General features: G+C 43.7%; 1 protein-coding gene across 2 annotated transcripts in view; it reads right to left on the bottom strand.

Annotated features, from left to right (window-relative positions):
- The window catches only part of LOC119651045, a 185,594-nt gene that overhangs the window by 89,050 nt on the left and 69,430 nt on the right, over positions 1-27,114 (bottom strand). For both annotated transcript variants that reach the window (XM_038054367.1, XM_038054368.1), the window contains exon 2: positions 6,638-7,102. In XM_038054367.1, coding sequence (XP_037910295.1) covers positions 6,638-7,004 — 367 coding nt within the window. In that variant the 5' untranslated portion in view covers positions 7,005-7,102. The remainder of the gene's footprint in view (positions 1-6,637; positions 7,103-27,114) is intronic.

Here is a 27,114-nt window from a genome sequence, read left to right as displayed (position 1 = left end):
AGAAAAAGGAAAGGTGCTGGATGTAAGGAAATGAATCTCTCGTCAGCTCGTCACTGGATAAAGCGGTCGAATTGATGCGAATGGTACGAAACAACGTTTTTTACGTACAAAAGTGGTTGAAGTTTAGAATTAAGTGAATTGTTTGACTTCGGGAATTTAAGTTGACAACAGAAGTTGGTTCTTGTAAGTACCCGGGACGATCCCACTATTTTTGTCGCTTTTCTCAAAAAGGAAGCACAGAAAGAATGAATAGAAATTGTAATATCGAATCCCTCGGTTTGAAAAAAAATATATTTTCAAGATTGGTGTAGCATATTCGCTTTGACAAAACAATTCAACTTTCTTATAACAACCTGAACTCCGAATTGTCATTATTTTTCCAACCCTAGGCCTTGATTAACAAGTTACGCATCGGATTTCCTCCCTTATGGAAGCCAGTATTTGTTTTCCTTTGCATATGTTATCAACTTTCCATGAAGCGTAAAGGAAAACACATTAACATTTGCATGATTTAGTGTGCACTTCACTAAATTTCCAGTCTTCCAGCCTCACAGCATTTACATATCCCGTAGCTTTCCTCTAAAACCAAACAAACTCGTCCTGTTCGCATCAGAAATTTCCTTAAAATACAAATACTTTCTTCTCAAGATATTTTCTTTTCATTGTTTACATTCCGTGCTACTTTCCCTCCATTCCCGAGGAAAAAAATATTCCCAGAATTTAAATATGCCTTTCAATTGTTTTTCTGTCTCTATTCCTTTCCGCAGAGTTTTATCTTCATCAAAGGACATTCTTTTCGAGAGCGTGGCCGGGAATGAGGAAACCAAACCAATTTATCATGAGATTAAAAATCCATTCATAACTCTGAGCCAGCCCCTCCGTATAAATAAGACTGCATGTAAGCTGACTCGCTGGGCTTTATCTTCTCTCATCTCATCTCACCTAGTAACGCCCAAGGACGTATACATGAAACTCCTCCAGACACGGTCCTCGAGGATATTATTTGTATCTTCGTAAAAAGGAGATTTTGCCGCATGACGAGATCTACATGTCCTTCGCCGTTACACATTTGCAGATTGACGGGGGGAGGCGGGGGTTGGTGACAGCATGTGACATCGTATATCCATTTAGAATGGATATTTTACCTACAACCCATTTTGATACGCCCCCGGGTCAACCCATCCTGAAATGATGCCTTCGCGATAGAGGGCCATCATCGCAGCATTCACTGGGAATTTTTTTATGCAAAATTCGATTCCGTTGTTTTTCACAAATTTCTTTAACGAGTTTTTGTTTTTTGCTTTACGACGACGAAAACAAGGGTAATATCGCCTTTGAATGTTTTTCTGGTACCGTCCCCGCCCCCCGGCGTCGCCACCCCATCGGCAGCTTATTGTGTGCGGCTCAACTCAGCTGAATTTTATGAGAGCTCATGAAAAAATGTATGAGGATGAAATTGTTAGACGAACTTGATATTTTTTCCCAGTAACATGGCAGTTAACATGAATGTCGGTACATAAATATTTTCGTCAGTGTATTGTTGAGGCGTAATCATATATGCGGAATGATTTATTCACAAGAATTATACCACACATGCTCGCCTCCACGCCTGCCTGTCTGCTAATGCTTGCCTGCTCCGATCACGCCACCCTCCCCCACCCGGGACCTCGCCACTCACCCGCCTGGCAGGATGCCTAGGCCGCGTCCTTCGCATCCTTCGCATCCCTCATCCGGTCGTCCCCGATATGAGTATGCGAACCGGGTGGAAGCTGGAATGAGGGGCGATGTGTAGCGCCTGATAATATACGTGCCAGGATTCCGCCGGAGAGAATATGATGTGTTAAGGAGTCGAATTGCTTTAATCTGGTTTTATCAACATAATTGACTGTTGTTTTTATGATTTATTCAAATACAGTGCGCGACACTTTTTCTCATAATAATTAATGGGGCCGTGAAATATGGTTTTTCGTTTGGGGGCTCGAAAAAGATAAATCGTGAGAACAATTAATTATGTAGCAGACGGAGTGTTTATGCCTGTCTAAGTTGCGAAATATGGAACAGCTATTTGCACTTTTTTTGCTGCCTGGCAAACTAGGGAACATTTGTATCTGGAGACGAAACATACGGATCATTGCATGGGGTGGTGAGAAGATGAATGGTGGCAGCTTCGTTTGCTAATTAGTCCGGTTTGTTAGGGTCACGAGTGGTATTCTTTATGCTATGTTCTGGATCCGTTTTGTGGTACTAATTAAATGGGGTAACTAGTTCATTGCTTCCAGAGAAAGGAGGGGAACATACAGTTGATGCTATCTGAATCGAATTTGAAGCGACATTTAATCATTCATTGACATCATGATACTCGACTGTACTAACAAATCGTATGATATTCATTCCAAGCGTGTGATATTGACTTATCTTCAGCCTGGTGTTCGTATTAGATTGGATTCGATATAGGATATGGCCTATTTTAACTAATCGATACGAAAATCTGATAATCTTTGATGTTCTTTTCTGCTTTTGAAGATTCGCCTATCCTTTAGGGATAATATCTTATTCCATCACTATTGTGTCTTTTTCTATGCAATTTTGGGAACCATTTCCCAATTAGATGAAAGATAATTATATTTCATTGGTTTTGCTCTTATAATTTATTGAGTACTTTATCCTAGAACGAATACAACTTCTACCATTAGTTACGTCTCTTAGATTAAATTATGTTTTTTTTTATTAAAATGAAAGTAAACCTTAAATTATTGCCCTTCTCGCGCCGGCGGACGAGACTAAAGTGCGATGTCAAATGTCATTCTTGACACGACCACCGAATGCAACGGCAGAGGTAAATTTACAATGGCGCTCGGGTTCGCGTCTTCGATGTGCCGCAAAATAGAACCTTATTAAAATGGGTTTACTCTCTGTCTGGCTCTCCGTTTGTCTGTGCGTCATTCTATCTTTATTTGTGGTTTCTCTTCTTGTCCATTGAAAAAATACGTCCTGTGGTTCCTTGGGACTGCATAGTATTTTGGAAAAAAATCCTTTTATAATCCATTATTATTCTGTTAAGGGAAAGTTGTTTATAATCCATATGTACTGTTTTCATTTCACGTCGTCGCGCCTTGACTTCGTCTTTTATAAATCCAAAACAAAACTATAATTTTCATATGAACTGTACTTATTTCCCCTCATTGCCTCGTCGCGCCGATGGTTCAATCCAGGCAGTTCTCACTTTTTGCCTCCTGTCTATGTCATGCCTTCAGATGTTTTCCGCGGTCATTGGATGCAGCGCTGGAAGCGAATCCATAATGACGCCCAGATTCGCGCCCCCGATTCCCGCCACACCACTCCGCCCCCAGCTGAAACCTCGCGGTTAGTTTTGGACCCAGACAAGTAGGCGTTAAGAATCGCTTGGTAATGAGCAGCTTTGTGCAAGAAACGACGATAGAAGTCTCACATGCCCAAGAACCTTCACGGATCCTTCGTCGTGTTTCGTAGGAGCAAGCTATTAATCGCCTCAACCTTCCCTGGGTTTGATTTGATACTATCAGGGACTATTTAAGTGGCAGAGAAATTTTACCTGCTTCCGTAGGTATCTGAGTTTTTGCGTTTAGAACAAGTCCGGCTGCGAGTAGACGTTGAAAAATACATTCGATATGTTCCAAGTGCTCAGATTCTGTAGAAGGAGTGACCAAAACATCATCCATATAAGCGAAACAAAAGTTCAAGTTTCGCCGGATAGAGTGAATGCCCCTCTAGAAAGCCTGCGCTGCGTTGCACAAACCGAAGGTCATCCTGGTGAACTCAAAGAGTTCGAAAGGTGTGTAGATAGCCGTCTTCGGAATGTCTTCGGGAGCGATAGGGATTTGGTGATACGGCTTAGCTAGATCCAAGGTCGTAAAAACATGTCAGTTCGTAAGCGGGTGCGCAAAATCTTGGATGAGTAGGATAGGGTATCGGTCTGGAACTATCTGGACATTCAGACGGCCGCTTGGGGACCAACAGCTGGAAGGTTTGCAGATACCCTGCTTCATTAGATCATCAAATGCTAATGCACGCCAGAACGACACAGGGTCCGCCAGAACGAAGGGGGTCGAAGATGATAAGGCCACGTGGTATTACCGTCGCCGAGGAACCTAGCGGGCCTAGTTTTTGTTGCGTTAAATGTGCATGAAGTAGTAGAAGTAGTCTTTTGAGCTCCGTATTTACGATGGATCCGATGTCCGGATAGCTCAGTGGTTAGAGCACTAGGCTGTCATACGGAAGGTCGCGGTTCAAATCTCACTGGTGGCAGTGGAATTTGCATCGTGATTTGACGTCGGATACCAGTCGACTCAGCTGTGAATGAGTACCTGAGTCAAATCAGGGTAATAATCTCGGGCGAGCGCAATGCTGACCACATTGCCTCCTAGTGTACCGTTACGGTTTTCAATGAAGTGCTCTAGCACACTTCAAGGCCCTGATCCAATATGGATTGTTACGCCAACGATTATTATTATTTACGATGGTCCCAGTAAATCGTCGAGGCCGATGAGGGTTCCGGTGTGCGGTCGAGATCTACCTCCCGAACGCAAAGTAGCAACCGCCGCTGCGAGCTTCGTGACCGCGTCGGCCAGTGTCGTCACCATGGACTTTATTTCATCTACCTCCCGAGTCGTATTTCGGGAAATTTACGCGACTACGGGGCGTGTGTACACCTCGTGTACTTTCGCGGCCGTAGCGGACAACTGAGTCCACGCAGGCCAAGATGACGCGGGTGATCTCCGGGAGTCGTCATAGCTAAAGAGACTTTAGCAGCTCTGAGCAAATCTTATCCACGCCTAGCTACGGTACGGTTGTCTAGCACCAGCTCATGCAGCAAGTGATTAAACTTCACTTCCACTTTTACTGAAAGTCGCCGTATCGGCTGCTCATTTAGACGTAGGAGCAGTCCTCCAGCAAGACCGATGGTGGTCCAATGGTCCAATGGTCTCCTCGTCGAAACCGATGGGGGTGTGGTTGAACCGTGCGGCGTCCGTCGTGAAGCCAGCCAGCGCAAATTGCGCCTTCATTTGGCGGAACTTCGCCTCCGGATTGCGCCGCCAAAAGGGGGACACCCTATCTGAGACGGGATATCGCGCCTCCCGCGGTTCTCTCCGTGCGATATATTCCTGTAAATTTAAGGAGAGCAGAAGGGACTGAATACCAGAGCGGACAAACGGCTGTAGCCCCAACGAATTTGCGTCCGCCGACGCAACAAACCCCGCATCATAACATATTAATTTGCCAGTACCACAACGAAGTGAGCTCATATGAAAAAAAACATGAGGGAATATTTTGGATTTTTAGCCACATACGAATGGAAAAATATGCGTAGATAGTTTCTGGCATAAGATGAACACAAAACCTTTATACCGGAGAGTGGGAGTCTTTCGAACACACTGGCCTGGACACGCCAGTGTATAGGATTTTTCCCATTTTCTGCCACAAGAAGCTACTATATAGGTGGAATTGGATCACTCTAGTTTGGTCTTCTTTCTTTTATGTATGGTCTTCGTAAGGGAAATTCCTAATCTTCTCCGCTTTTAGGTTATTCTGGGTAGATCCGATCATGGAATTGATCGTATCCTAATCTTTCTGGCGAGTTGGACGGCGTCATAGGCTATTACGAACGGATCGCTGATGTCGGTGAGACATGATCACAAGATGTGTGCAAAGTGGGTCCGCAAAATACTCACGTAGGACCATAAATGGCAACGTGTTGAAGTGACCCATCAATTTTTGGATTTTTTCGTATTTACTCTCAATTCGACCCTGTTTGCGCCTTTCTCCAAATTCAGAGTTATTTGCCAAAGATCCACCACTCGGTGAGGAAGCAAATAGACGTCATCAGTGTAGTACTGTTGAGGAGCAGTCTGTATTCGCATGCTATGTGGTGTTATAAAATTGAGCTTGCAGAGGTCCACTACCACATTTTTGCAGTTAGCCAGATCTTGTGACTTTCTGGCCGATGATATCCCCAAGAGGTTGCACAAGTTTGTCTTAACCTCTTCAAACAAAGGAGGTTGGACGGGTTTGCCATTATTCAATATTTCCAGGTTTTTCAAAACTGTATGTTGTACTGGCAGGTTGGTTCGGAGGATGTTGCCTTGGTTCTTGGCTTGTAGCCTCCTCCAAGAATCTTTGGTTGCAGCGAAAGTTCCTATTGTTGTATGATCTTATTTGGTAAACAATCTTCAGGTTTACAACTCGGGATTCCTGTTCGTATTACCTTTCTATAACGTTGAGTTTCAACTTTCGCGTTATAACCTCAGCTCACCTTTGCAGTCTTTCAATTTGGTAATGGGGACTATGATATGATTTGTAGAAAAATTATAAAATTAAGAGGAGTTCAGAATAGTATGATCGATGAGTACGCCACGAAATTGATATCAAAAGATTAATATGGAGTATTCTGCCCGGAAAGGATACTATATAGTAGATAATATTATTATTGATGCGCAAATAGGTGAAACTTCGGAAAAAAATTAAGAAGGAAGAAAAAAGTTCAAAATCAGAACACTAGATTTATCTTGCCGTTCTTTTAATTTAGAAAAGGAACTATTCTAGCTTCTGGGAAAGGATTTTCAACTACTTTTGCTTTCTTGAAAACATTTAAGATACTTACGGAAGGCACTTTTGGATTCCTCATAAGCCTTAAATGTAAACAACGCAGTTCGAGTATCTGGTGGTATGCGAAAATGAAGTATGGACACATCCTTATACGCGGTGTATTTCAGCAATGTGTTCGATGGCAGTCGTACTAGTGGTATTTGATCCTTTGGTATGTCAATTTGTTCTACCTTATCGAGAGCGATTTGTTCATATTTAGGATGTTCCTGTTGGGATACTTGAACACTTCCTATACTATGATCACACTTTATAGATATAATTAAAAATGTGACTAGAATTGTGCTTCGGCTACAGCTGGTGCTGCTTATGCTGAGCAAACCATTTCTGGGAACGGTTTTGTTTTTATCCTTTGGAAGATGCATTTTGGGTTTTGTTCTAGCTGCAGGTGCTTTCGTTTTTTTTGTGCAATTCAGATAGAGCGAAGTGATGCCATCATATTAGCAGGGAGAGTGCTGGATAGCTGAAAAGAAAGAAAGAAAATCTTGAATAATTAAGGAAGGATATGTTTAAGTTTTATTTAACAACGCTAATAACTTTTTATCTTGGTACAGCATTGCTATAGAAACAGGAGGACTATTTCGGTGAAGCCACCATTGCATTCAGTATCCCATCACATTCCGAAGGATCAAATACCAACCAAACATGGATATAAGCATAGGTGAAACAGCATACTTCAATCCCAACTTAATGATAGTCCTTGCTTATTTTCGGTTCTCCTATCAACAAAACGTTCAAACAGATTATACGTATGTGAGGTAAATGTCAGAGCTGTATGCAGCGGAAACTCCCGTAATTCTCTCGAGAGACGCTTTTTGGAGATCAAATACTTAGTAACTCTAATTTCCACTTCCTGCACAACAATAAGCTGACCTTCTTCAAAATGGTCTCAACACAAATGGTTCTACCTCGGAAGACGCTTTGACGAACACCTGAACATTGAACTGGCATTGGATCGATCAGAAGGTTTTTCCATTAGCCACCAACAACCCTTTCATATCCAAAGTAACATGACAATTTGACTCTGCAGATTCGTGATTGAGTATATTCAGCTTAACGTCAAACTGCGAGTAACTCTTAAATTTGGGCGAGCTGGTAGTTTTGTCCAGTTTTTGATTCAATCAAGCCCTGGTGGAATTCTGAACTTAAGCCACTTTCTAAAGAAAAACAGGTCTTGTACAAGAAGAAGAAGAAGTGTGAAATAACATCTGGCCTTCACTAATCAGCAGTCGCAATTCTGAACAGATCTGGAAGTCACAGGAGTGCGCAGGAGTAACGATCATTTGGAATACTGGGATTTAAAAAAAAATTGACGTTTCTTGCAACAATGCAACTCACGTAACCCAGATAAAATCAACGCTTCTCATGCCTCTTTTGATATGGAACCTTTTCGTCTATGAAATTCGACAGTATTATAGACACAGTTTAGAATTATGGGAGTCAATTAGTGGAAAGGATAACATAAGCATACATACTCAATTCTCTGGCGGAAGCGGTATCTCTGGAAAGGTAAAACTAGGTCTGGCTCAAATTAAAGTCACAGTAATAGTGATTGATGTTATGGTGTTATGTTTGTCAAAGTAGGCCAGATACACCAGTTCGTGCTTCAACCAACTGCTGCTCCCTATGCCATCGCTGCTTCTTTCAATATCAGCATATTAATGGGTGTTTTTTATATCCTGCAAGGTATCCTGATAGAAATGAATGCTCCACCTGACATCATAATTTCGGCGCTAAGGTCAGTGAAATCTAGGAACTCATCATCACGAATGATTATGTCTCTCTTGGTGATTGGCTGCAGCGAGTATACGTTCTAAGCTAGGTTTCTTACATTCCAAAATCTCGGTTAAGCTAGACAAATTTCAGTTCGCTGATGATCTCTTCATCATGATAACCGGGGCCAGTGAGGAGGAAAAAGATTTGATCAGATGGCAAGCCGCTGTGTTTGTGGACGGTTCTGATAGGCTGAAACTTTCCCCAAATCTAGAGAAATCTAGCACTAAACGTCAAAGATTCGCGTCAGGATCTTCTTGAATAAGGTAAGAACGTGCTCGCTAACCATTGAGGACTTAGAGGATCATCATGCATTAGAACGAAAACACGGATAAAATCCTGAACCTTGCCTCTAGGTTTGTATCCTAGGTAAGTCCTCCGGTTATATATGTAGAGGTGCGATTAGACTACAAACAGTTAGACTGCATTTTCTTCGCTAAGATAGTCGCTCCCAAATATTTTCAACATCTCCTGCCCGGAGCATTAGGCGAAATTCATGTCTGAAAATCCATGAGGAATACAAAAAGGATGGAATTTGCAATTAACGTTGAAATTGGAAATAGCCAAGGTGACCACCCGGATTGGTTATGACTAATCATTAGCGCAAAGCTAGCTGCGCAGGTTACCAGAACCTAAGTACAGCTCCACCTGAGTATAACGTCGATGCCCCTGGGTTAGCCAGGCTATGGCATATAGAGGGTGGAGGGGTTTTTTCCTGATACTTCAGTCTTGGATTGCACCAGCACCTAAAATATTAAACGGGGAATACCTTGAGAAGATAGGAAAGCCTACACGAAACTAAACACGCTGAAACGTTATAATCGTGTGACTTGCTACGGTTGGGAGCCCGAATGTCGCTCCGCTGTTTCCATTACGTGTTGAATGGTCCGTGACGACGACTAGAATGAAAACGATCTGGGTCGATTTCTGAAAAAAAATAGTTGCAGCTTGGGATGTATATAAAAAAAATTCGCGAAGTCATACTCATTTTTAGAAGTGGGTGTAATATTTGGGAATCGTTTTAGACCAAAAGTGACTCCGAGAGAAGTATGAAAGCGAGTCTCTCGCGCCCAAAAATGGGACAAATTGTGCCAACTGGTTCTCCAGGTTGGGGGTTGGGTAGGGTTGACAACCCTGCATGGAAAACCGATGTTACGAAGGCACAGAAGTAGCTCCGGATGGGGTGGACTTTAAAACGACGAACCCGGCAACGACAACGGGATAACGATTTGCACATTTACTCATGTACTCTCTGTACAGACCGAATGCTGCTCAGCAGTTAGCCGATACCTTGTCCCATGTAATAGCCCTGCAAGAGATGCGCTGGACCACTACCCCATATATTATAGCGGCCATCCAATAAACCATGTGCTCGGAGTAGGTTTCTTAGCCAGCCAAAAAATGAAACCTGCTGTTATCGGCTTTGAAAATATAAGCGAAAGGCTATGCACTCTGCGTTTTAAACCAAATTGACCACGTGCGGATTGAATGCCTCCACCCCTCAGTCTTGACGACTGTCAGAACAAATCTCGTTAGAATAGTGCTTCCGGCTCAAATTACAACACCACCGACAATCCCCTCTGACAATCAGGTGAAAGTGAATACTGAAGCCATTCACAACACAGCCCTCCGTAATACCTATAAGGGGGAAATGGATGCCGCAATAACCGCAGCTAACAGATGTCCTGGAGATGAAGCATCAACAAATGATCCTCACAACCATTTGAAGAGCTTTATCATTGATACAGGAAAAGTCGGAAAGGCTGGTTCGACGATGAATGTAAGCTAACCACAGAATGGGCGTGATTTCGGGTTGCAATTAATGAAGGCAAGACGGAGCATATGGTGGCAACGTCAGCGCCCAAGCCAAAGAATGAACAACATCCAATCGCGCCGGTCAATCGAAAACAATAAAGATAGGAGGCTACAATTTTGAGACCCTTGAAAATTTCTCCTATCTAGGGTCGAAAAACACAACCGATAATAGCTATGACGATGAAATCCGCGCGCGATTGTTGGCTGCCAATAGAGCATATTTCAGCTTACAAAGACTCTTTCGCTTGAAGCGTCTCACCATAGGGTCAAAGCTCTTACTATACAAGATAATGGCAGTCCTTATGTATTCCTTGGAGACCTGGGTTCTTAGCAAGAAAAATTGCGAACTCTTGGCCGCGTTCGAGAGAAGAATCCTCCGAAGAACTTTTGGCCCCCTACATGAGGATGGACGATACCATAGATAACGACAAAATATATGAGCGATACTACGACCGTCTGGTTGTGGATAAAATTTGGCTCAAGGTGTTTTGGTTTGCGGGCCACTTAATCCGTATGGATGAGGACGATCCAGCCCGGAAAGTTTATAAGGGCAATATCTATGGTGAGAAAAGAAGGCGAAGGCCCTGCCTGAGATGGGGCGATAGCGTAGGTCAGGATGTGAGACAGCTTTTAGGGATATTGAATTGGTAGACTTCGGCGCAAAGCCGGGGGTGTCTGGAGTTCTTTACTTAGGCAGGCCTACACCGCATACCGGTTGTTGGGCCGATGATGATGATGGCTGTGCTGTTGGAATTGGTTACTGTCACTAAAAACGGCGGTATCAAACCAGTAGGTGCGAAGTTCCCATCAGTTGCTGCTTAAACTTAGTTGAGGAAATGTTCGTATCAGAGCACTGGAACATCGTTGGTAATGGGGATTGACAGATGAGCATGCCAAGGATCTTACTCTGCGATGAAGGAACCACAGTCAACATTTGACGTTTTGTTAATACAGAATCTGCTCACTCTCCACCTTTGGAAGATGTCTTTAGATTGACAAAAGCTTCCAAACCGCTTTGACGGCTGAATGCTCACTTGTATGATATTCTATAAAATAGATGGCACACTACCTACTACAAGCAAACTAAAGCGGTCAAAAGGCCTCCAGTCTTGGAGGACTTACAGCAAATCTTTTCGATAATAATAAGGCTTGCGTTCTTTTTTTCCAGTTCTATGTTATTTTGGGAAGAGGCCACTCATCAGGTGCAGCGTCAATTCTGTCCTGGGGCCAGTGTGATCGAAAGCGGCTACACGGTGTTATTTGCACCCTTATATACATTCAGGTCAAAAATCGATTTGCTCTGGCTTATGATTGAAGGAAATCGTTCGTTGTCTTTCTATAAGCAAACTGGGTATTGAGCCCACAAAGAGGGTCCGTGGAAAAAACTAATGTGAGACATTTGTCTCCAATTGACCCGAATCGATATCAAGTGTATGGAAAGTCTAGATCCCATCAATCCTTAAATCAGAATATCCTATCTTGTTTCTACATTTGAAGAACAGGTTAAGCCCCTTAACTCTTTCGTTTTTCACTGGTATAGGGATTTCTATCCCTTTTAAGGAAAGGTTTTATATTCTGAGTGCAGAAAAACAGTTTTCTTCTTTATAACATCGTAGGTGCAGTAGCGTTCCACAACTAGCATTCTTTGTGACTGACGTATCAATGAACGTCCCAAATTCAAAATTTACCGCTGTGTCCTCTGAAGTGTCGCCCTACATGATCTGGAGTTTTGACCGAGAAAGGCGAAGATGTTGCGTTAAGCCAGTGTAGTAACACGCCATGATTGGAAATGAAGATATCCGCTAGCCATGTGGGGTTGCACCATTCGTGGAAAAATTGCCAGAGAGGTGTCTTCGATGGTATGGTCATGTAATTCGGCTTAACGAGAACTCACTTGCCAAAATTGGTCTGTACATCGAAGTCGATGGGAAACGACCAAAAGGTCGGTCGAAACAGCGGGGGCTTGACATGCTGGATGGTGATTTGAATGCTTTGTCACTACGTCCAGATCAGGCCTTTGACAGAGCAAAATGGCGCAACTGATTAAGTTAAGCCGACCTCGTTTCTGAACCGCTCAAAGACTGAAGAAGATGAAGGAATCCATTGTTGACCAGATCCCTTTTCCACCGACTTTGTGGGGTATTTAAATATTTTTCACTTTCCTTTTTTGGCTCCCTTTTGAATGAGCTTACATGTTACCCCAAATAAAAACAAATAAACAATTTTTGTTGTGAATCAACCAAATCAGTCAACAAAAATATTTTTCCAAGTGGAGACTGTTTACATCCCAACAACTTTCCTATCGCAAACATGCGCTTAAATGGAAAACATATTCTGATCCATTACCTTTGACTTTCCCACCCACTCACTAAAACAACAAATTTTTCCATTAATTTTTCGACTAACCTTTACACCTACCGCCGCGGACTTCCCACCCCCAATCGGCGGATTATCATCAAAGCCCTAATGAAAATGGGATTAGTGCGCTACATCCTGGCTTTTCATTGTAGCAACGATCCCGAACTGAACAAACGCGAAGTGGTGAAACTGTAATTATCGCAAAAATTAAAATGGATCGATATCGGGGAGCGATGTTGGTCCCAATAAGTTTCTGGAGGAATTAAGAAGTTGTATCCCAAGTGGTACACCATCGAGGATTATTGAACGAATTATGAGGTCCTTACACAAAACGCAATGTGATGCCGCACGGAGCAAGCGAATGCGAGAAGGATTTGTCGTTCTGGGAGTAATTCGTTTTCCTGGTAAAAGCAAAGCAAAATGACCCAGATGGGAATGAGTTGGAAATGTGACAAAGTGAAAGCTCCTGGGAAATATATTTCTTGTCGGTTCACTTGTGCCGCTCTGTATTACTGACAAGAAGTGAAAATACCTTTGCAATGTCGTAGCCAGAGAAAGGAGCAATCGGATCGTTGTCTGAAGGATTGATAGGAACTGTAAAGGGAATCTGAGCTGAACTCGTTGAATATTCTCTTATGCAGAAATTCCTCTCTTTAATTTTGTATTTGATTGTTCGTTATTTTCTTGGTAATCGTCCTTGCAGAATTGGGAGAATGGTGCACTACCTTCCAGATTTGCAATTTGATAATGCACAAATATATTTATTCTTGTTAGGAGTTCCTTTAGTTCACCGAATACAATAGGTAATACTAGAAGCCCTTAGCACAAGGATGGGTACTCCACTTTAAGGGGTTTATCAAGGGCTGGTGCTGGAGCTATATTAAGGGTTAAAGCATCCGGGTGTGAAAATATAATTGCACTGAAAACGGCTCATCTTAGATTGAAAATAACAGAAATTGAGATTGGGATCGTAGCAATGTTGCCAGGTAGTTGTCAAAAGACACTTGTTCCGGGACGTTTCTTTCTATAAGCTGATTAAAAGAGATGTTGTTTGGAGCAGTGTGTCCTTTTTGTAGCATGAGCTGGTGTTTTGGAAAGAAGTTGCAAATTTCTGAGTATTTTCATAATGGATCGGACCAGTTGGAAACAAATTTTTTCCTAATTTTTTGGTTCACGATGACACTTCACTTGTTCCATCGTCAAGTGGATGTGGCTTCAGAACCTCCTTAGTTCTAAATAGGAAAAATGCTTCAATGAAAATTATGCGTATTTAGTCCTGGTTATACTTCGCATCATAATTTCGGTTGCTTCCTCATATGTATATAAGGAAGCAAATAACACCTTGCTATCCTATTGCCCTGACCGAACGGAACCGTTAGTCGCCTATTTTTAAGAACTTGGGTGTTTATCCCAAATAGAGGGTACGTTGGACCAAAAAAGGTGGAAGAAAATGTTCTCCCCCAATTAGTCCGGTCTGAAATTATGTGGATGCGTACTTAGGATTTTCTCGACCCTCAAACACTAGTCTCATTGGTTGACCTTTTTTAAGGTTTACTGTCTGCCTGGCTTGTCCATCTGTTTGCTTGTTTGTCTCCTCCTCGTATCAAGCATGTGCTAAACGTTAGATTAGATGGCATGAAAAAAATCGTTTTTATTGCATTCGTTAGTAAACTTCCCCATTCTGTGGAGTGCGCATTACAGTCATCGGTATTAAATTTTCTTCTTCAGTATGTTCTCATAGCAACTAAAGAAGTATTTTTTTTTTTTTTGGGTAGGGTAGGTGAATGCATTTGCTCAAACAGTGTTGGATTCCCGATTCGGTACGTCGTCGGACTACCTACTAAACACCTCCCCATCGTCAGAGAGCTAGCCTGGAACCGTTTGTCACATTACTTCGGGCTAGTCCCCGAACTCTCCCGCCTTGCGGAGCCTTCAAATCAGGGAATTCCTTTCACCAACGGGAGGGGAGAGGAGGAAGGGAACTGTCAGTTCAAGGAACCCCCTGCCGTCCGGCTCCTCCACCGGTCGAGTTCTATCTTCTTTGCAACGAGAGGGGCCCGAACGTAATGGGCAACACGGTTCCACCTGTCAGCAGTCCTCAGCATCTCTTCGACAATGTTGTCTGGAGAGAGATCCTCTGTGTTTAAATAGAGCTGCTGACGAACCCCATCCCATCTTCCACAAGAAAAAAAAGTGTGGTGGGCGTCGTCCACAACTCCATTGCAAAACACACAATCCGGAGAACGCGCCTTTCCAATATTGTCCAGGTAAGACTGAAAACTTTCATGCCCACTTAAAAATTGGGTAAGGAAATGGTCAGTCTCTCCATGCTTCCGATTCAGCCACGCACCTAAGTTACCGATGAGCCGCGCAGCGAGCTTTGCTCTTGTTTATTGCGCTGCAGAGTCTCCTTTTGGCTGATTTGTACTCCACTATTATAGTACATGCCTCCTCCCGGTCCCCTAGTCGTTGTGTTAAGCGGCAGAGCCTGTGACACTTCTTCCGGAGCTCTGCGATTTCCACTGGCCACCAATACATGGAAGGTTTGCTACGCCTCGATGTCTTCCAGGGCATGGAGGCTCCGCAGACCGTCGTTATCAGATTTATAACTGAATTTACGACAGTGTCAGCTGCGGCGCCACCGCCCCCAGGAGTACCCTCCAACGTGGCCCCACCTGTTCCCAGGGTTTCGACAAACTTCCCGGTGTTCACTTTCGCACCGTTCCATCCACAGAAAGATCGCTGGGGTGGCGCACACCGAGAGTTTGTGTCCACCACTTTGGAAGCAATGTATTGGTGGTCACTTGCCGAGAAGTCTTTCAGAACTCGCTACCCGTCCACCAGCGACACCAGTGATTCCGACGCGAAGGTTACGTCTGGAATGCTTCCTTCGCACCCCGGGCGCCGGAACGTTGGGATGGATCCGGTGTTAAGAACTGCCAGTCCTGTTCTCGCCGCCATTTCCAGAATTCGTTTCCCTCTGGAATCTGTGTGAGGTATGCCCCATTCAAGTGCCCTAGCTTTGAAGTTACCCCCGACTAGGATCCGCCCATCCGTGCTTAAGATAGCGTCCTCCAAAGCATCAAGCCTCCTTTGAAAGTCTGGCATCGTCTCATTCGTCGTAAGATAGACACTAAAAAACGTTATCCCTGAACACCGAATCCAGACAAAGCCGTCCCCTCGGCCTTGGGCAAGAACTCTAAGGAGGGTGCCGTCCCGAACCCAGATGGCAGCGGTACCTGATATGTCTGGGTGCCATGAAACCGGGCCCTTATTTTGGTACTGCTCACTGATGAGTACTAAATCAGCTTTGGTCTCCGCAGCGAACTGCACTAGCAACCCTTGAGCGGTTGCACTCCGGTGCATATTGATTTGTAGGATGCGAATCATGTTGACCGTATCCTAGCTCTTTCCAGTTCTGTTCTGAAAACTGGACACCGCCCCGATCCCGCAGTGTGCGCAACGCTCTCATTAGTCGCGCCACGGTCCCTGCATAGGGCGCAGCTTTCCTTTTCATTGCAGGTGTTCGCTATATGGCCTACCTGCCCGCATTTACGGCATGTTAACTAAAGAAGTATATGCTGTCTTTTTGCGCACATATGAAGTTACCTACATGCAGTCCGCCTTGTACATTTCTGTATGTCTGGGCCAGGGACCAGGAGTTCTCTTATAACAGATATTTGCTATTCCAACTTTGGAGTGATTGAGGTTGATTTAGACAACCATACTTTCTCCTGATAAATAACGCCTTTTTGCACTTAACACACTTGCCTCTTCCGGCAGTACGCCTTCTATCCAGGTTATCCTTTTCATCGCACAGTGTGCACTTGGGGTCTCCGTCACATTATCTGGCCGTGTGATCTTTACCCCATGTCAATTTTTCAACTCGCTACGGAAATCTTCCTTTGTTTTTGGCGCACCTGTTGTTTTCCTGGGTGTTCCTCCTCCTGTTCTCTTACCCTTCTGTTTAGTTACTTGTCTGCGGGTATATGGTTGGGTATCACTTGCATTCACTACTTCATCGTCAAAGGAGTAGTTTTAGGATCATCCATCGATTCTTTCTCCTTCTCCCGGTGCATATTGTATAACGTCCTGAAGGCTCTCACCATATTCTAGATTGCTTATTCCACTTTGTGGTTGTCTTCAAAAAATGTGGATAGTGCATTAATTTTTTTTACCCTTAAAATCATAGCCTCTGCAGACTTATCTATCAAACCGAGTTTGCTCAGAAAAGGTAATATTTATTGGCAGGAAATTCGGTGGAAGTATTGGATTTGTGAACTAATTTTAGTAAATTACATCATAGAATTATACTGGAAAATTTGGTGGAAATCTTACTACTATCAATTGAGTTATAAAAGCTCATATTTTTAACTTCCTTGTGAATTCAAATGTGCCCAAAAATATCATATATAGAATGTGGGTATCACGTTTAACAGTCAGGAGTGGTGTCAAACTGGATGGAGAAATACACTGCTTGAAGGTGCTCATTAGGTTGGTACCTAGCTTTTGTTATTCTGCGGTCTCGGAATTCTTCATTGCAAATAGTTCTACTTTATCTTTTTGAATGGTGGCGTGTGAGGTTATGCTTTGAGCTAAGTTTGTATAAGCAGACCAATCCTGAAACGTTTGCCCATGTTACCCCATGCGTTGAACTGGGCTGAATGGTGTAGGTTCATCCAACTAGCGATGTCCCGCTTTGCTGCCGGTCAGGTTTGGGGGGTGAGAAATACTGGCGGAAATAAATTGAAGTAACAGGCTTATAGTCTTCTTACTGTACCATAAAAAATGTCAGAAGGAGCCTTAGCTAAGGCGAAATAGCTTTCATTAATGGTTACGCGCAAATAGAAGTAGATTCCGAATATTTGGAGCAATCTCAGCACCACTTAAGACCTTTACTCTGGTGGATGACCTAGCCGGAAAATACGCGGAACCAAGCATCAAATCTATTTTCCTAGGGTGCAGTAATTCCATTGGAAATAGGCAGCTTTAGCCTATTATAACTTTGTTAATAATTGCAGGATATCCACCAAACTTTCGAAAATGATTCTTTATATCCTGGCTTATATCACTGCAGGTTATGGTTTTAGGAGAAGCTTTTGCGGAGGATTGCAGTACATTTTTTATTTAACAAAGTGACCACTTCAATCCCCTCCCCCCGGCCCCTCAAACTCAGTGCAGAACAACATCTATGCGTGTAAGTTCACACCTCCAACCTTTACATCAACTTTCGACTCAATAGGTGCAACTATTTCTGAGAAAAATGTTTATTACAGACAGGCAGGCGGACAAAAAGACGGAGAGTAGGACAAACAGACAGACAGTGAACCGCTTTTAACATGGTTTTGTTCTCAACGAAACCTTAAAAAGGTCTTAGAGAGAGAGAGATATTGATGCTAGAAACGCAGTCTACTGCAGTCAAGCGTACCCGATCTTCCAAAAAGTTGATTGTACAAGCAAAAGAAGCAGAGTTCGCAAGTGTATGGAAAATAGAGCACCGGTTGACACCCTTAAGGAAATGTTAGAGGAGATGACATATGCAGATGGGCAATGCGGGGGGCATCGTAGACCGACGTGCAATACTTAAAGTGCGACACGACTAATTTAATAGTTTGTCTTAACAAGGGATGTTCCATTAACACATAGACTGGAGTAATTTTGACAATAAAATTTTGGTGTACAGCCGGAAAGGGACAATCGGGATATGCTGCAAGCCCGTATCCTTACCACTTACCGTTTCAAAGGAAACTTTATTGTGGACTTTCCAGCCACGGCAGAGTCGAAGCGATGAGTCAAATATGATCTGTGGAGTCTCGGCACAGGAGTTTACTCGTATACACTCGAGTAGTACGGCTCCCAGGTTTTGCCAGTGTATCATAAGTGGAAGTACCGGCGACACGGAAAGCCTGTATGTCCCAAACGTAACATAGCCATTTTGACCGACGGCCAATCGGCCAGAAGATTACGGCGGTCTGCACGGGGCACTGGCCTTTAGGTGACTATGCTGCCAGACTCGGCATATTCTGCAATTCGCATTGCCGCAACTGGAGAGAAGATAAGGAAACCCTCAGGCACTTCCTTTGTCGGAGACTAGGTAAACCATTTTTTGAAGTCCTCAGAGAGATCTCTAGCTACGGACTGGCTCTGAAAATCTGAGCCAGCTGGACTCTGCCTCCATGCTCTCATAACAGCATCCATGGTGTTAGAAGTTTGTGGCATCAAAACGACGCACCACCGTGCTAACTAGGCTTCTCGGAGCGGGCACTGATACCTATCTGCCATCTGTGGATAAGGAGCCTAACTTTCAAAGTTGCAGTGAGGTTTTGGACAGAATATCAGGTGATAAAGAGAGACTACTACAAGAATAGGACGTTAGAGTAGAAGAAAATTGAGGAGAGAAGCTAATAGAAAGGCATTTATTGCCACTTCATTTATTGGGCACCCGCGAACCAGAATGTCTAAGCTTGAAGGAATCCACAGCCTATTTTGCAAGCAATAGAGGAGGATGGTTATCGACGTGAAGCAAGTAAAGGACAGTGAAGAGAAAGGGAAAGTTGGTGAAAAATAAAAATTGAAGTGGACCCAGATTAGAGTCTTGTGAATGAAATATACAACCATCGATGGAAATGGAGTGAAAATAGTCATGATAAAATGGAGAACTAGGAACCGAGCTATGTAATGATTGACAAGTGAATGTTAAAAGAGGCAAGTATGGATAAAAGTATAGCTCACACTTCCTGCTGAAAATTTCGGCAAATGGCCACCAATTTCGTGGTTGGTAGCGGTGGACCGACGTTTTACGTTTGACATACTATAAAGTGGTCAAAGTGAGCAATGAACCAGTGGCTGACATATCTATCAAAGATTTCGGGAGCGGAAGAGAGGGAAAATGGAAGCGTCTTTCTACAGGTTAGTACCACTTATGAGCATTTTGTTCAAAACTAGAGAGAGAGGAAAATTTATTGTATTTTTTTTCGGAGACAAATGAAGCCTTTAGTACCGGCCCAACATTGACATCAAGATTGGCAATGAAATACTCGACTAAGGAAGTGGTAGAGAGGAGGGGGGTATTGCAAAAAATGTAAGGCAGACGGGACCTAGTTGTGAAGAAGAAGAAGGAGGAGAGGAGCTATACACAAAAAAAGTAATTTCAAAGTAAGTTACACAATAATCGAGTGGCGTTGCGAGTACTGTGGATGTGGGACCAGAAAGGTTTGAAATTTCCGCATGACAATGCAGTTAAGGCATAAGTCAGATACTCAGCGCGGCTTTCCAACACTATAGGAACCTGTTATCAAAGGGGTATTGGACATTTCTAACTAATCACGTTCCATGAAAGCTGAGCTTCAAGGGAAACTTTGCTGAGGTATTTGTAACCAGGGTGAAGCAGAAGACCCGTAATGTTCTGCAAGGTTACGCGTTTTTAGCAGGAGGACTAGAAATGGGCTGTAGAATCAGACTTTCCTCAGATTATGCTAGCGTATTTCAGGTGAAAATACTGGCGATACAGGAGGTATATAGAGTGTGATTCGACTGCTAAGCGAAATGGCTGACGGTCACTTCAAAGCCACATTCTTTGGTTTAAATCAGTTCAGGGACGAATAGTCTAGATAGTTTGCTCTAAGGTGCCTTCCTCTATGTTACGGGATATGGGAAGGTAAAGGGGCATTACTACACCGATGAATTAGGTCAGATCTAGAGGGACAGATACAAGGGTAAATCGTGCTTTGCCTTGTGAAGTGTAGGAATTATTATCTCTTATGAGCCCAAGAATTGGAGCCGGCTGGATTATCCTTCTTTTGACCCTATAACAATCATCATATCGGGAGTTCTACCATCAAAACAGTCTTAATTGTGCCTTTTTAATGAACTCATATCTATGTACCTACCTACCCATCATATTGTATAGCTGGTTTTGCTAGAAAACCAACCTATAAGTGAACGGTTGGGAGTATTATTCATTAATATCCGAACTGACTCATTAGTTTACAAAATGACGAAATTTATGTGCGATACCACGAACGCCTGGTTGTGGATAAAATCCAGGTCAATCGATTGTGGAGGGCGGAAGATCAATCTGAGGTGAGGAAGATCCAGCCCGGAAAGTATATCTACGGAAAAAAATAGGACGTGGGAGATCCAGCCTCATATGGAGCGATGGCGTAGGTCAGGATGCCAGGCAGCGATTAGGGCTAATGAATGGTGGACCTTAACGTGAAACCGGGATGTCTGGAGTTGCTTACTAAGGTAGGCCTAGACCGGATACCGGGTGTTGCGCCGTTGGTGATAATGATCCGAACTGCATATATGCCATCAATTCAGCCAACCATCCTTCCATATGCATGAAGGAGAGTATTTGGTGAAAGATTTGTCAATTCCACATCCGAACAACTGAGGAAGCACTGATGGAAGGCATTTTTCGATTCGATTTTTTCACAACGTAGTTGTTTCATAAAATGGGACCAATGAAACCCGAGCCGAAAAAACATATCGCTGGAGGTTATTGGCAAGGCGAACTTGTTATATTTGAGGGATATCATAGGCAGCAATGGGATGTAGGACTGGACAGAAGCGAGAAAATTTGGGCTCGGGGTGACAGTTGTGTTGAAAAATTTGGTCCGAAGTGAACATAAGACGCAGGACGGCTGGTGATCTCGTCAGCGGCGGAGCAGTCCATCAGACCCGAGGAAAGTTTAAAGAATGTGCATAGATCCAGATAAGATCTACGTTGTTGTAGGAAAGGAAGGTTCAGAAAGTGTAGGCGGGAGGGGTAATCCACACGAGGGAAGGTTTTCTTAAAGAAGATGGAACGGGTGAATTTACGTTGCACATTTTCAAGGGCAAGACAATCACAATTACGGGAGGGTGACCAGATCACGGAGCAATACTCGAGGGTATTCCTCACGATCGAATTGAAGAGAGGTAAGGAGGGTTGGATGGAGTCAAAATCAGAGGAGGAGCGAAGTATAAAACCTGACAATTTTGCTGCTCGATTGATGACATCGAAGCACTGGGTGTCAAAGCGGAGCTTATTGTCGAAAGTGACTCCGAGGTCTTGAGTGGAATTTAAGCAGGATAAGGAATGTCCGTTAAGAGAGTAAGAGAAAGAAGTGGGTGAGGATTTTAGGGAGTAGCACATAGAGTGACACTTTCTGACATTCAGCGCTAAACCATTAGTCGAGCACCAACGAACCAGAGTGTCCAGGTTAGTCTGAAGGGAAATACAGTCCATAGGCGACGATATAGCGGAAAACAGCTTAAGGTCGTCTGCATTGAGCAAACAGGGACAAGTAAGGGAGAGGAGGAAGGTCGTTAATGAAAAATAAAAATAGCAAAGGACCCAAAATAGACCCCTATGGGACGCCAGAAGAGGGGGAGAAGGAGCGGGAAGTACAGCCGTCAAAAGAGATGCGGTAGGATCGGTTGGAAAGGTAAGAGGCAAACCATAAAACAAGTGGTATGGGAACGTTTACGGACGAGAGTTTAGATAGAAGTATCTTGTGATTTACAGTGTCGAAGGCTTTCGCGAAGTCAGTGTAAATGGTATGTACTTCTTGCCATGAATTTAGACGTTTGGCGACAAAGTTGGTAAAGTCAAGCAGGTTGGAGGCAGTGGACCTACGTTTAACGAAACCGTGTTGCTCTTTCACTATGTGTTGGCCAAAGTGGGCGGACAACCAGTCGCTGACATATCTTTCCAGGATTTTGAAATAGGAGGAGAGGAGGGAAATGAGACGGTAATTCTCGGCAAGCGAACGATCGCCACTTTTGTGAATGGGGATAATAAGAGCCTCTTTCTGCAAGCTGGGAAAATGATTCTCTTCGAGGCTTTTGTTGAAAATGAGAGATAGGGGAAGGGAGATGGACTTACCAGTTTTGAGCAGAAAGAGGTTTGGAAGACCATCGTAGCCAGGTCCGACATTGGCATCAAGTTTGCCAATGAGGTATTCGACAAGGATAGGGGTAAGAAAGGGAATGGTAGGCGATGCGGAGCAGGCTACATCCACTATCGGGAGGGATTCGGAGGAAGGAGGGGGAACGTAGACTGACGAAAAGTAGCGGCAGAGTAAATCACTAGATAGTTGGGGGGAGTGCGCTTGCGAGCGACAGGAGAGTGGAGTCGGGATATCTGAACATCGAACTCGAGAGCAAGATGATGGGCGTCAAGGGCAACGTAAGACGGAGCATGAAGGAATTGGGAGAGATAACGTACAGGAAGGTTAGAGAGGACAAGGTCAAGAGTGCAATCTAAGTGCTTCTAGAAAGGTTAAACTGGAGGGCGCCACATGTGTACATGAAAGTGGATAGAGGAAGGGAAGGGTGGGTCTAGTTAATAGGGAGGGAGGGAAGGCCAGGAGTAATGGGCCAGGAGAGCATACGAAGATTAAAGTCGCCACAGAGGATGAGAGGAAGTGAGGAAAACAAAACGATTAGGGCCTCTGATAATCTGTCGAAGAAATCCTCGTACAGGGAAAATATACACATGATATGATAAAAAGACTAACGTTTGGCGGAAGGACACGTACGGTAACAGAATCGTAGGAGGAGGAGGAAAAGATGATTTCGGCACGGAGAGGGGACTTGACAGCTATTAGGGCACCTCCGCCAGTTGTATTGCCAAGCGCAACGCAGTCTCTGTCACAACGCAAGACAGGGTAACCTTCGAGGAGCTCAGAATCTAAAATCCTGTCATTCAACCAGGCTCCAGAAACGCAGATGACATGATGTTGGAATGCTAAGGCAGACAGTTTGAAATCCGACAGCTTGGTATTTAGACCCCTTACATTTTGATAAAATAGCCTATAGTTATTGGAATCATTCAAATTCGGCGAGGCAGGCGGGCGGGCCGGAAATTTTCACGAAGCTTGGACCTCTGATAAGGCTTAACGAAGACCCCCTGTGGCCAAAAGGAAGATTGGACGATAGCATCGAAGTCATGGGGATAGGTCACTTTGAAGGAAGCTATCATTCGGTCAGGAGAGCCATCCTTCGTCAGCTTCACACAGGAAATTGTTCGAATGGAGCGTTGGACTCGATGGGAATCCCGCCTTTCCACTCTTCTCTCATCAGCCTGAATGTAAGCATGGTTGGTATATTATATCCTTGTAGGGTTTTCCAGTTATTTAATAAAATACACAAGGTTGAAGTTCTTCCCAATCGCACAACAAAGAAGCTTTGCAAACAACCCTCTATTCAAACGTTGTCCTGAAATCGCACCGCAGTTCATACTCAGTATAATGCATTGCCTCATTAACCATTCCATGCCCCCTGCGAACCCGTGAAACTCTAGGTCAGATATGATCGGATTGGTTTCGAGGCCCACATTATTTTCACAGATTACTAATGGCAGTGTTTCCCGATTAGCATATGTAACTTATGACAAATTATTGTGGTTTTATTTCGCACCGCAATTTTCAATTTTTCCGGTCGATAGCCAACATATCGATCCCCGAATAAATTTGCGTAGAAAACATGTGTGGTCTCGTAATTTACTTCCTATATTTCGTGCATAATTTTAATCAGTGAAAATGTAATGAGAGGTTTCGGATGCACCAGAATCACGATTGCATCATTTGCATTTCCAGTTGAAACGGCTCCACAAAGGAACTATTCATTTGAAAGGCTACCTATCTCTGACGCTATGCATCCATTCATCCATTGGTTTTTTATACTCCACGTGACATATGGAGCCATTCGTTTTTGGTATTGAAACTAGACGCGCATTCGTAATAAATAATTTTAGTGAAAAAGACTTCAATCAAGCCTATTTCACGTACGCGAAATTGATGCGAGGAGTATTGGAAGTGACCGACAGGGAGATATCCCCATGGAAATAACCACCCTCGAATGGTGCTGAAGGTATAATCGTGTGAATTGCAAATATGAATGCTCAAAATCAATATAATGCCTGCAGCCTTTTGGAATTTTTTAGGACCCAGATTGAACTGCACTGGAGCGATGTGTGAATTGAATGAAGTATTCAAATCCTTGCTCCATTCATGTGTGAAGCGCACAGTAAATATCCCTATATCCGCATTAGTTTCCATTTGGCATGGTATGCACAGTGGGAGAAATAGAAATAGCAGTTTTACTTACAAATTTTCACTTTTCATGTTTTACAGGAATATTAGTCGTCCTTGCAGCAGCACCAATCGGCCCGGCCCTATAAGCATCGCCTCCATCAACTTGCAAGGAGTGTGCGTTGTAAAAACGGAGTCAAGCCACTTCTTGCATAAATTATTCATATTCGAAAGCCCCATTGGGATTACACTTAGTCCTGGAGATAGCAATCTTGGAGACAAGGATCAGCTAAAAAGTTCGCAGTGTTAGACTGAAGGAAGGGCTTCCTCACGCGATTCACTTCTATTACGAATGGTTTTATTTTATATTTTTATGTGAGCGAAAATATTCCCAGGATATCTGGAACTAGAACGTACAGGATTCCTGTGCTGCCAAGTTCTCGGCACAGAGGTTGATTTTCCTGTCCTTTCCACCTTTCTCTTCATCGCTCCCCGTCCTTTTGCTGCTCTGTCGTCGTTTGACTTTCGTTCTTTTTACTTTTGCATCTCTGAATTAAATATATCCTGGAATGGATCCCATGTAAATGTGAAAACGTGCATACATCTGGCAGAAAAGGGATCGTGTTGACTGTGCCGTCACCCTTGGGGTAGACTTGATATTTGCTATCCGTTCAGAAGTCATATTCGATTATAAGTCACGTTTGAATAAGTGACGAGTTAGTAGGACGTAGATACAGCATTTTTCTTCGTCCTGACTCCAGCGTGCACTCCAAAGTGAATTTAAATTCAAATATTATGTTATTCATATTAGGACGAGCTCAATATCGTTTTGAATTTCAAGTGATTCCGGCGAATTGATATTCATACCGGCGATCTGTATCGACATTTTCCCTTATTCCTCTGAGTGCTGTCGAGCTAGGAAGATGCACTCTCAACTGGATTTGCACTTTTCAGCATATTGGCCTCTGTGTAATTAAATTGAATTTGAGTCCTTTTTAAACTTTCTGAAATGAATGACAATTCGGTGAAGTGCCTGTATCCACAGTGCTGAGCAGTTGTGTGAATTAAAATATCTCGAACTAGGTCAACAGTCGAGTGACGGAATTGGGGCACCAAAATGGAAATTGAATATTTTAAAGCAATCACTTATGGACGCCTTCGCGGGAAGTTTTGACAAGCGAAATAGACATAAATCGGTTAGGCTTAAATATCTGTTTGTCGAAGTCATCACAGAATCAGGTTTCTAGATAAGTGTCAATTGTGGTATTACAATTTGACTTTGTTGAATGGAAAAGGTACTGGTTTAATGACGAATGTAGCAGTGAAGTTGTTAGGAATTACCAATGGATTATGGATAGACCTAATGGTCTCCATTTGTGGTAGAGAATGTTCCAATGGAAAGTTTTTTTTTGGGTAGGGTAGGTCAATTCGTTTACGACTCCCGCAACGCTAGGCAGTCGGCCCACCGGTCGGTCTCATCGTCAAAGGGCCAGCCTGGAATTGTGCGTCACATTACTTCGGGCTTTCCCCCTACCTTGGAGCGCCTTCAAATCGGGGAATTCTTTCACCAACGGAAGAGGAGAGGAGGAAGTGACCTGTTAGTTCAAGGAACTCCCTGCACTCTGACCCTTCCACCGGTCGAGCTCTATCTTCCTTGTGACATGAAGAACCCAGCATCTCCCTGACAATGTTGTCTGGAGAAGGGACCCCGTGCTGAAATAAAGCGGCACAATCCAGTTGCCTCTTGCCTCATTTTGCCTAGAGAGCTGCCACTCATCAAGTGTATGTTGCCATTCTTCATAAGCGACCATCTCCCTTAGGCTTGTATATGGCTTTACGCTCCTTAACAAGAAGGACAACGGGGATCACTCTCGCAATCAAACTCACGGCTCGTTCAGAGACATTAGGATACGCAGACGTCACGCGCAAAACTCCTCGTTTCTGTCCTTGCGCAAGGCGCTTAGGAGATACTTCTTTCTCAAGAGCGTCAGCCCATTCTTCTGCCCAGTAGAACAGAGCAGACTGCGTTGAATTCATTAGGAGTCATCTTTGAGCCAAGTGTCAGTCTAAGGTACTTAACTGGTTTTGAATTGATTATTGACTCCCCGATCGATATAGGACGTAGGATAGGGACTCTCTTTTTAGGCAGGACGGCAACTTCGTAGCGTAAGGTTGAATTCATGAGAAGTCATCCATCCGCTTATCCGTCACATCAATATGCCAAGTCTGCTCTGCACCTGATCAACAGTGCATCCGGCAATACGCGCCGTAACATCATTTGTATAACCGACCAGGTGTAACTCTTCTAGTATGTCGATTCTAAGCAGACTATCATAGGAAGCGTTCCAGGTGTCCGATCCTAGGATGGATCGTTGTTCTACCCCTGACCACGTGACCTCCATTCTCCTCGGACCCTTTGGCGTCTCATAGAGCAAGGAGTGGTTGCTCAGATAATCCTTCAACATCTGTAAGAGATAGCGCGCCGGGTAGAAGTTATTGTCTAGTGTGC

The sequence above is a fragment of the Hermetia illucens genome, chromosome 3 (genome assembly GCF_905115235.1).
Source record: "Hermetia illucens chromosome 3, iHerIll2.2.curated.20191125, whole genome shotgun sequence".
Taxonomy (NCBI): Eukaryota; Metazoa; Arthropoda; class Insecta; order Diptera; family Stratiomyidae; genus Hermetia; species Hermetia illucens.
This window is presented reverse-complemented; position numbering and strand designations above follow the sequence as displayed.